General features: G+C 42.3%; 1 protein-coding gene across 2 annotated transcripts; it reads right to left on the minus strand.

Moving 5' to 3' along the window:
* Positions 1–1,507: 1,507 nt before the first annotated feature.
* On the minus strand, positions 1,508–11,168 carry LOC104479789 (NELL2-interacting cell ontogeny regulator 1). Of its 2 annotated transcripts, XM_086747709.1 has the most exons (5): positions 11,084–11,168; positions 10,807–10,810; positions 8,820–8,962; positions 6,897–6,985; positions 1,508–2,037 (listed from the first exon to the last, which is right to left on the minus strand). In XM_086747709.1, exons 1-5 carry the CDS (start codon positions 11,166–11,168, stop codon positions 1,966–1,968), a joined length of 393 nt encoding a protein of 130 aa, XP_086603835.1. In that variant the 3' UTR covers positions 1,508–1,965. The 2 variants fall into 2 exon arrangements, with proteins under 2 accessions (XP_086603835.1, XP_010118831.2); XM_010120529.2 differs by lacking the exon at positions 10,807–10,810 and having other exon boundaries at positions 11,084–11,156.
* Positions 11,169–11,507: the final 339 nt, after the last annotated feature.

The following is an 11,507-nucleotide window of genomic DNA, read 5'->3' on the forward strand; positions in this document are numbered from 1 at the left end:
TCATCAGGATGGGGGACAGGGGTTCACCGAGAAATCCCTGGGCCCAGAGAGAGGGCAATGCCAGACTGGAAGGGGGAATAGAGGTTGCACTGGAGAGCCAAGGCAGGTCCAGAGCAAAGCGGAGGAACAAAGACATGCTAGACTAAGATAAGGATGACACAAGTGCAGCAAAAGCCAAGAAGCTAGTCTGCTACAGCCAAGATCAGCGGAAGTCCTCCAAAGGAGGCTTTGCTCCAAGAAGTCCACAAAATGCTCTGCCATCCATGAGTAAGGACTGCTGCCCCTTCCCACTCTCTGGGAGTGGAGCTGCAAACGGGCTTCCAAACACTTTTATTTTGCCCAGCAGCCAGATATGAGCAGTGCCAGTGCTCCATGCTGTGTGAATGGGCTTAGTGAAAAGCATACAGTACAGGTGTTCCTTAAGAGAATTTGGAGAAATAACATCAGAATCCCCTCTCCAGTTCACACTGAACTTCTGTGCTGGTCTATGTCCTGGTCCCACGCAGAAGGGGATTCCGCACTTCTCAGTGTATAGGAATCTGTTTTCCCAGCCCTGGACAGGCTTGGCAAGCCACTGAGGCTGTCTGTCACGTTCCCCTACTCTCCAGCTGTTTGTTACCATACGTACAGCTGCACTGGCACAGCAGGAGTTGTGTTTCCTCTCTCATCCACTTCCAGAAAAATTCCACCAGTTTAGTTAGAGAAGTAAGGCTGCAGGCAGGCACATCCTTCCAAATTCAGCTGAAGAGATTTTGGCCTTCATATGCCCACAGCCCATCCACTCCCCAAGCCAGGTTAGCACCCCACAGCCCCACTGTTGGAGTGGTTTGAGACAGCTCGAAACCATGTCAGACAGACTCAGAGCATCTACTCAACCTGCTCAGCCTAATTCAGACTTGTGAGTGGACACAGCATCTCAGAATAAAGTGGTAGAGTTGAGGATAAAAATCTCAGCTTTCAGGTACACAGATTTTTCTTGATGCCTGAAACAAAAAGAGCAACTCTAAAAGGCAACAACAAGGAAAGACCAAAACGTTCAGAGTTCAGTCCATCACAGAATGGACCAAATATATGTGACCACTAACCACTGTGTTTCACCTGAAGTGAAATAAGGAGCACTCTCACAGAGAAACTTCTTGGCACTACATGGAGCTTTCCTTCAATGTGACACTGAGCAATTGCTGCTCGTGGCATTTGGTACAGCTGGAACTGGCAGGGCTGCCTAGTCATACCCTTATTCTCTTTTTTCTGTTCTACCCGTTTGACTTGCCAAGATAAAGCTATTTAGAGATAAGTGGCTTAAGAATGGAGTGTCCAGAGAAGCAGGGGAAGAAACTAAAGGTTTTAATTAAAGAAGGCATACGATACCAGAAAACTCAGCATTAAGACAGAAACTGCTTTGGTCCAAGTACAGCACACATATGCCTCCTCATGACACATACCTCATCACAGCTGCCAGAACTGCAACATGCCTGAATGTGGTCACAGAGCAGACAACAATCAGAAAGGACTTCCATCATCTTTAATACACAGGCAAAGCCTACAGAGACCACAGTTCCCTGTCTCAAAATAACTGGGTAGCTTGCCAGAGAGATATGTTCATATTAGAGACAAAAAAAACAGCTGCAAGTGTCTCTAGAGATAGATACTGCTGGCCGTATTTATCTTGTGGGTTACACTTGGCCAACTCTGATTTAAAAATAAAAGTAGGCAAATTTTTTCCTCATTCTAATGCCAAGTAAGAGATTTAGTGAATTGAGCCCTTACTGGCAAGCCAGTGGATGTGAAAAGAGGGTACTCTTAAAAAAAAAACAGAACAGACAAACACATAAGACATAGCCCCCCAGTTTCCTCAGTACATTGGGGCATACATGCTTGCAACACGAACTCCATAGAGCTGTATTTTATACAGCTGCATTTTAAAAACCGCTGAACAGGTGATACTCCTTAGCTGGCCTCGAGGATTCAGTTCAGCAGATTTGCAGTTACACAGTCACACAGATTTCTCTTTTCCACCTGAAGAAGCAGAGTTTCTGTCTGTAAGAGGGGGGAACAAAAGCAACATCAAAAAACAAGTGTCAGTGCTGCAAAAATAATTAGATCCCGAAGAAAATTCCATTTTAGTTTTGTTCTAATACTTAGAATCGGTTGTATGAGATGAGACTTGAGGTAAAAATCAGAGTTATTGCTTACTGCTCTGCAAAATAATTTAGCTTTTGTATGATTAATTGGCATACCAAGATGGCAATACTTCAATAATTCAGTCCGGTACACATTCATGTTTTTCACATTAGTACATTCCGTATGTGCCTGGGTGCTGTTATTTTTGTTTAGTTATTTGTCTTTCTTACAAACTTATTTCAACTGCACAAACTGGAGAATAAGCTCTCAAGTTCATGAGAGGCTTAAAAAAAACCCCAAAACCTGTCAGAAATTTTCCTTATACTTAAAAACAGACTCAAAAAATTAAATCTAGAGTATTACAGCCTGTTGAGAAGTTGAAAGTTATGCAGAAAAAGTAAGGCACAATTTAATCACAGAATCAGAGAATCATATAATATTTCAAGTTGGAAAGGACCCATAAGGATCATCAAGTCCAACTCCTTGCTCCTTGCAGGACCACCCAAAACTAAACCGTATGACTAACAGCATCGTCCAGACGCTCCTTGAACTCTGACAGGCTTGACCATGACCATTTCCCTGGGGAGCCTGTTCCAGTCACTGATCACCCTCTCAGTGAAGAAATTTACTTCTGTTTTAACTTCTGCTTCACTGTTGTTATTGGTAATGTGCTGTTGGAGCCTAAAATAGACAACAGGTGCTGAGCTGGCATAAAGCCATCACAGTTCAAATATGTGATGAGATTGCCGGCTTCTTCAAGGTAAGAGGTCCCAAACTGGTGAAAGTAGACGTCCCCCAGTTGAATTGGGGTTCATCAATATCAGGAGATCATTGCTGCCCAGAGGGATGTTCTGGTGCGACATGGATGCATTGGGAACTTTCCAGAGCTGCAGCTGGGTATCATCAGGTCTGCATCCTCTCAGCCTACGTGAGCAAGAAGGAGCTGAGAACCAGGGAAGCGACAGCATGCTGCATAAGGGTAATTTGGGAATCCTTCCTCTCTAGCATACACATATTTTGGTTTTCCTGGCTGTTTGGAGCACTTGTGGCTTCAGTAGATGCATGATAGACCACAGAGCTTCTTGAAGTCAACATCATATCTTCATGTCAGTTTGTCTATCATGAGCTGGAGCTGTATCTGAGAATCAGTCTGATCCAAGAGAGAACTACTGCCTTATTGTCATGGGACACACTACCTGTGGGAAGTCCACTCACCAAACTAATCTCCGCTGATGTAACCAGCTACACAAAAAAAAAAAAAAAGGCATTATGAAGACTACTAGCTCTAAAGCCAGTGAAATCCATCCTTAATCTGCCTGTCTTGTGAGTTTTGTATGGGATGGAACTGCCAGGTGATTAAAGGCTGTGTTTGAAAACCTGTGTTATCCATTGACCCACATCAGCTAAAGGCACTCCGAGCAGAGCTGGGCTGAAGCACCCCTCTTACCACCTGCCTTCTCAGTACATGAAAAATTATCTACTGGTCAGTTTTTTTTCCCAGATGGTAAATCACAAGACACAGCCCTGTGGTTCTATATTATATCAAGTATCGCTTTGATTGTTTCACCTATCCTGCAAAACTGGAAAGATCTGATCAGACTTTGCTCATCACCTAAAAGACACTCAGTCATCACCGTCTAACCATCTCCTTGACATCATTTGCAATGGGTTCAATAAAGGAGGTTGACAGCATGAAGTTAAGCCCCAAGGCTGCTTATAATCTTTAATAACATTTCCAAGCCTTTGTTTTTCCTTTCATGGGTACATCTAACTTAATGTGCTTTGAACGTTCTAAATAACCACTGACAGTTTAGAAAGGAATAAAGAGCAAAATGAACGGCACTAAATACAGCTTTGCTGACTGTTCTGTGAGCATCACAAAACCATCTGCACAGAGATTTGTTATTATCCCTTGGTGGGTTAAAGCAAGCTTTAAAAAAAAAGAAAAAAAAAGCAAGGCAGGGTCCACATACTGAACCCACAAAAAAGCTGATACGTTCCAGCTAAAAGTGCAGTTCCTGAGCTCTTAAAATTTGTAATGCAATGTCTGCTAGTTAACTCTGAAAAATGCATTGGAATGTTGAAAACAAGCGTCTATAGTGCAGACTTACAGTGAACTGCATAGCCCCTGTTTTACAGGATTTGTTTTTTACGGCCTGGTCCCTGCTGGCCTCTGTCTTGAGCAGCTTTTAGATGCAGCAGGGAGCTGGCTGGGAGCTGGCTGAACGGTTTTGGTGGCAGAAGCTCCCTTCCAGCAGTACAAGAACCCTCTCCTAGCTCATGATCAGAGCTTCACCTGCCACACACCGCTCTTTGGCTACCTGAGCTGTGAATCACAGCTATCCCCAGAAAAGACTACACAGAGTTGGCTACTGCTGTCAAAACAACTAATCCAACCTGCAGCCTGCTCCAAGGGGCCAGCAGTGACGAAAGGATGGAAAACAGTATCCAGGGGACAAACATGGTATGTGCACAGGTAGCAGCCAGCCTCTCAGAAGTGGTCTGTGACCCTTCTCTTACCGCATGAGTAAAATGCAGCCAGCCTGTCAATCAGTAAGTGATCCTCACATCAGTGTAGGTTACAAGCACGTCTAGTCTTGTAAAAGGCAGGGGATACAGCCTATGGCCCCCGTAAAATGTTACGTGACCTATGCTAGAGTCAGTTTGCTTTGTGAGACACTGTGCAGATCGACACAGGGCCAAATTAAGTGTGAAAACTCTGAGCTGGGCAATAAAACTATATGGTTTCCTCTGTACAGAATCACAGGGTGAGATTTGCAGGAGGAATTAAATGGGAATTTCCTCTCTAAGCTTTTGGGAATCCTTCCTCCTCCACATCATTAGGATCTGCTTAGTCATCATCTAAAAATCCTGCCTGCAATCTAAAGAGAGTTTTTCAATGAAATTAGTGTCTCCAGTGGGAATATTAACAGAGGGAATTGTATTTTCGGAGACAGAAACATTCGCCCCACTAAAGAGCAAAACAGACTAAAATAGTCAAATGTAAAATATATGTGTGGTGGAAAGCAATCGTCTTAAAACTCCCAGTTTGCATCAAATTGAGCCATAGCTGAGTAATAAAACTACGAATTGAAACAGTGTAGAAGACTGTTCCACAAAGTCAACTATTCAATATTTCCACGCCTTTTGAAGATGCAAGCAGAATTCCCAGCTTAATGACTGGAATAGACATCTCCTAGTCCAGAGGCACTGGAAAATCTCAATATGGATTCAATTATTTAATTTTTGAAGTGATAAGAAAGCATATATTGTGAGAATATATCACGGAGCCACATTTTCAGGCTTGCTGTCAAATCTAGAGCTGTACAAGTCAGTATTAAGGCATTCCTCTCAAATGAACCTTTTTTGTATCCTCATTTCCTCTCCTTGGCTGTCTTTTATTTTTATTTTTAAAAAAATATTAAAGTACAGTTGCTACCTTTGGGGCTTTCATTGCTACCTTCCTGCTTTAGATATCCATACTTCATAAAGCTTCTCCCTTGGTCTGCAAGCTGTAGGTTCCATAAAGGTCACTGCCATAGCCAGACAACCAGAGAAGATTTCAGTAGTAGAGATAATTTTGAATCAAGATTTAGAAATTCTGGGGAAAAGTTCAAAAGTTTGTAAAAGAAGGAAAAGGTGTGCTAGAACCACTTTACAGCACAAGCTGAACATCTTGTTTGGGCTATACACAGTGCTCAGCAGATGTATTCATGAACCAGATTTCTTCAGGAAGGAGCCCAAAATATATTTGACCTGTAATTATTGAACAGATTTTGTTTAACTGTAAATGGGCTACATACCAATCCGGTTCTGCTGGAATGTTTGTTTGGGGTTTTTTTTGTAGTATGTCACAATTCAAGGTATCTTCATTCCTGCACCTGCCTGTTCACCTAAACATGATGGACCCCGCTCAGAGTTACCTCAAACCGTTCTTCAAAGATGCCATACTTTGAACTGTGAATGACCTTGACCTCAGATTAGAATAGCAAAAAAGTTTGAGTGCTGTCTGTTGAAAAATCTGTGCAAGAGTGTAGATATAACACTTCAGCTAAAGGGTACAGAGGAGGTGGAGAAAAAGCCACCCTCGTGAGACACCGCTATCTGACAGCAGCTGGGATACAGCTAGGCACAGATTGCAGGTTGTGGTAGCAAGAGACAGATTCCACTTCCCTCACAGAAGGAAGATACCAACCTTGGCAAATTTTCCACACTGACTGCAAGCCAAACGAGTTCCGTTCCCTATGCTGTTCTACTTTGTGGCACTTTTTGCCATTACGGAACCAGAGCAATGTAAAAAGTATCTATGAGACCATGTTTCCTCCCTTAGCCTCTCCCCAGGGGTAAAAGCATGTGCAGAGGAATATTTTATTTTAGTAGGCTTTTTGTTTGGGCTGGCTCTCTCCTTTTGGGTAATAAATACAAATGATGCTCTCACCTTACTCCCCCTAACATAAAAACAAAGCTGTGCGCTCAGCTTTTGGAATGAGAATAGCAGCACTAATGGCTCTAGCTTGGGCAAGAGAAAGATACAGAGATGAAGACTGTCAGTTCACTCTTTCCTAAGCTTCCTAGAATCCCTAATACACCAAGTCAGAAGAATTCCACAGATTATTGCCTAGAGAGGTAAAATTTAATTACCCAGCATCACCTTAGAAGATAGGACAGTTGACTCTCTTGTGCAAAATCCATCCACCTTATCTACTTGTATCCACAGTATTTTCTCAAATATTAAAAAAAAAAAAAACAAATTAAGAAATTTAATGTTTCCTTACCCGCGTGTCTAGATTATATGCTGTCTTCTTTAAATCCTGCAGAGCTCTCTGCATGAATTCGAACGCATGGCAATCAACACAGGGACGGCCTAGGAGAGCATTTAGTAGAGAATTGTGACTATAGGGCATGAAGTATTAAGTAGAAGGAATAAACAGTGATTTTAAGCATAAGGAAGAGCTACAGAAAAAAAGTCCACAACATGACTACTGAGGTTTGTACTCTTGAACAATCCAGATTAATGTAATTGGTCCACCAAGTGTCTAAATGACAGAAGAATGACTTCAATAAATTTGCATTAAAATTTTTCTTCCTTCTTTATTGCTGTTCCCCTCATCCTCCTTTATGTCTTCTCCTCCTTTCCACTATTTCTCTTCTCTTGTCACAGTTCATAGTGTGGAAACATTAAACCCATAACTTGAGTCTTTCATTTTGCTCCACCAACCCTAGGCACATTTTCAATCTCATCTTCAAATTTTTCAGAAATTACCTCTGAAATCATGAACCTGTTCCCTGAAAAATCTTGTCTCCTAATCTCATAAACTTGAGCTGTAAATAGAAAGCTGATGGAATAAAATTGAATGCATTATCACAAAGATCACTTGGACTTTAACTTTGAATATGATACAGCTTTGTCCAAAGCTAGTGAGGCAAGCAGCAGATAAACACAATGCCCTGTCACTAGCGGGCATCGCTGATAAGCAGAACTGCTGCATGCTGGACTAATTGCAGTGTTTAAGATAGTATTGCCGTATCTAGATATCCAAACTGAAGGTCACAAGGCTTGCTTTGCCTTGATCATCATGTAATACAAAGCTGTGCCCTAACAGACAGCAGTGCTGAGACAGAACAAATATAGACATGATGAAACGGCTTCGAATCATCAGGCTCTACATATGCTCTTATTTGCTTCTCAGTGCCTGTGCCTCTCTGACAACTTCACAGGAAACATTGCGCAAGTGAGGAATTCTGAGCACAGGTTTAGTTTGCTCTTTGAAATCTGGTAAGGAAGAAAAGATGAAGCCTAGAGTCATGTTGGAAAATCCTGCAGTGTCTGTCAGCCTATTTTGCAAACGCTTGATATTTGACTGATTACTACATGCCTCTGATAAGCTGGAGTATGAGCTTCCAGCTCATGATCTGTGTGCTAACCAGCAGACAGGAATCCTGCTTGCTGGAGAAAAGGAGTCTGCCAAATTCTTAACCTGTCTAGGAAAAAAAAAGGTAAAAAAATAAACATGGAACAGTATTAAAGACCTCCTCTTTCATTGTTGTACCATCACCCAACCTTTGTGTTATTATATATGCACCAGACATAAGGAAAGTACAGTATTTTCCACATCAACAACTTGATGCAAGGACCTGCCATTATGTTTATGATGTAAATTAAACTCAACACAGATTGGCAAAGGAGAATTAGGTGGTTGAAGTCTGTTGGACTAAGTGTTGACAAAGTGTGTTTTCTTGGCATCTTTATTGTGATTTTTTTTAAATAAAAACTACTGACTTTAATATAGTAGACATTACCAATAATGAAAGATGTAACGAACAGTCATGTCAGCTGAAAAAAAAGCACGTCTCAAGAATGTCTCTGAGAAGCAAACAGGGTGATTCCTGGCATAGAAAGGGCTAACACAATGAGAGGGCTGTACAAAAGAAAAGTGTACAAAAGGCTGTACAGAACAGTGGCACATTTCAGGTACAAGCAAGACAGCAATAGGCAGGAGATAAGGATAAGAGAGTGGAGAGCTTTGGATGCAGAGAAAAACAGCAGTGGTATGCTATCAAGTTGTGATTTTAAAACAACATAAGCAAGACATGTCCAAAATAGTTTGAATTATTTGGACAAACTTCAGTGATATGAAGTCCTGCAACATTAAAACTACAGTACAAGCTGTATGAGAGGACTGTAGGGCAGTACGTACTTTCAGCTGGTATGGCTGTTCCTGCTTCTTGATCAGATCTAGCAGGCTCCGTGAGAAGCAATGCAACCACAAAAACTAAAGGAACTGTAAGGATCACTCTTCTCAGAAGGCAGGGTGCCAGCATCTTGGGAATTGGTGCTTCTCTGTTTATCAAGAGACACAAACAAGTCAGTGAGGAACACGACAGTTACAAGGGTTTTGTTACAAAGAACTTAATGATCCTGACAGCTAAAGCATTGGCAGTCTTCCTTTGAAAGAAAAAAAAAAAAAAAGGTATCAGAAGACCTAGAGCATGGACAGAAGTTCTCTGTATTTTTCCAGCAGTGCACATAAAACCCAACTGGGAGAGAATGTCCCTAGACATGAAGGAGAAGATCAGAACTCCCTAGACAGTTTTTTTGTTTCATTTGCAAGCCAGTATGCCAGCAACTTTGCCTGCTCTGTGACTCCAATCTTTTTTCGAACTACACAGACCTAGACCAGCACATGAATCTAGACAGCTCATTCAACTGTTAGAGGGATTATAGAGCTGGCTGAAACAGACCTGAACCAGGAAATGAAGTTTTTACCCACTCACAAGTATAATAACTAAAGCTAACTGTTACTAACTATGCATAACACAGATCATAAGCTCCTTTATGAGAGCAGCTGAAGGAAGACTTTTGTGAAACCACCACAAATTCATAGGTAGAATTTTTAATGGTAAAGGCATCAAAACTCTTTGGCCTTCTGCTTCCCCTCCTAATCTGGGCTTCAGACCTTTATTTGCAGCCATCCATTTGTTCCTGAACATCACAGCCAGGCCACACCATGTCCTGAAGACAGGTACAGTCTGGTCCAGCAACACCTCCCCTTCACACAGAGGTAAAATTTTTGATAAGCACACTGGTTTCAAGTGAAGTATTTTCTTGATTCAATGGGTAAACTGTTCAGATCAAGAGGGAACACAGGAAACTTGGGCTAGCTCAAGCTGCAACTGTCTATTACAGATTTCAATCTAAGCCTCTTAAGGCTAGCAAACTGCTGGGGTTCAGACAAGTTTGCCTTCCATTCCTGTATGTTCAAATGGAAGAAAGAAAGAATCAAATAAGGCTACGTTGTAGCAACCCAATAAAAGCCACATGAAAATTCTTTTTATCTGAACCCAGGAAAGGAGGACAACATTCTGTCTCTTCCTGATCCTGAAGTCAGTGCATACAAAGCAAAAGATGTTGCATAAGAACATCAGATCTGCATGTGCTGAATGCAAGAGTATAGCTCTCCCCAAACCAGCTTGTATTTCACATTCGGAAGGGCAACAGAGAGAGGCAGGAAAGAAAAGGTTTTCCCCCATCTTGTCACAAACACAGAACGGAACAAGCTTGCTCTTTGATACATGCAATCCACTGTTTCAGACACAGTTCATCTGAAACTGCAAATTCTGCATGAACACTTGCAGCACGTGCAAACCAGCAATTCATCCAGGAAAGGAGCAGCATTATACACATCCCCTTCCTGTGCACCACAACCCAAACGAAAGGGTAGGGGATGCTTCAGAAGCAAGACACGCACACGTACACATAGACTCACAGATCTATTTGGGCCCACACCAAAAAGCAGATCTGGCAACGTAATTCCCACAACCTCAGAACTGGGCTTCCTATCCCTCCCACTATTTATTTAAGTGATCTGATGTGTTCCTTTTTCTTATTTCTGCAATCCTTAAAATAAAGGGATTAAAATCATAACAAATGGCTAGGGCTTTCTGTTTTAATTAATGATGATCTGCAATCAAAGTAAGTACAATCAAAGATACCAGGCTTTGCAACAGGATGCAGCGGAGTGTCTCCCAGTAACAGTAAATTAGGACGATACCAGCCTCCTCTGAAAGTACCTAATGCAGAAGCCTCCTGGTCAGTGTAGCAGGGGCTGTTCTCATGGCTGATTACGAGTGCTAGAAAGGTTCAACTAAACAAAGCAGATATGCTGTTAAACTTTTTCAGGGTACCTTACTCATCACCATTCCCAGCATCAGCTCAGCTTCGTATGTGAGCCCCGCAGCAAAACAATTGCTCCCCGAGTGCAGCAATCACCTTAGGCCACATCTAACTACTGCCCCTTAGTTATTCTGTGGGAATTTGCTATCCGCAAGGGATAATCACTACAGGCTTCAAGGGTGGTCTCCATCTGCAGGGCAACTGGGAACGGAGGCAGATCCGTGCACGGACTTCTGTGAAAGAGAAAAGTCACCCCCTCCAACAAAGGAAAAAAAAAAATATCAGTACCTGATCTCTCTCTCGTCTTTGTGATGGTCTCTTTGAAATGGCCGCTGCAAACTGCTAACAGAACAAGTGCAGCATTTCTGAGCATGTGCATTGCCTCTTTTTAACCTTCTCTGAAAGAGGTTATTACTATGGGGAGATTTCTGCCATGGCAACAATACAGAGCACTGCAGCACACAGCACAGATTTAAAGAGGAACAGGCTGTGTCTCCCAGGTCTGGGGAAGGATGCTTCTGCTTTGACCAGCTCCCGCAGGGACTTACCTGCTCTGGGTAAGGTTTTTAAAGCCGGGCCGGGATTCATCTCCCTTCAAGTCTGCTGAATGGTTTTCCCGAAGTGTGCTCAGCTGGATGTGGTGCCTGATTCAAGCAACTTGCTTCCCTAGTGCCTGAAAATAACCATGAGAAACTACACCTGCTTTGTGGCA

This window comes from Chlamydotis macqueenii, chromosome 4 (assembly GCF_036417535.1).
Source record: "Chlamydotis macqueenii isolate bChlMac1 chromosome 4, bChlMac1.mat, whole genome shotgun sequence".
Taxonomy (NCBI): Eukaryota; Metazoa; Chordata; class Aves; order Otidiformes; family Otididae; genus Chlamydotis; species Chlamydotis macqueenii.

Bases quoted from the DNA above. Each gene is read 5' to 3' on its own strand.
- LOC104479789 (XM_086747709.1), bottom strand. From the start codon at position 11,168: ATGCTCAGAAATGCTGCACTTGTTCTGTTAGCAGTTTGCAGCGGCCAT. The intron at 6,986-8,819 runs GTACGTACTGCC...ATGCTCTCCTAG, and splicing joins AACAGCCATACCAGCTGAAA to GCCGTCCCTGTGTTGATTGC. The intron at 2,038-6,896 runs GTAAGGAAACAT...CCCCTCTTACAG, and splicing joins CATATAATCTAGACACGCGG to ACAGAAACTCTGCTTCTTCA.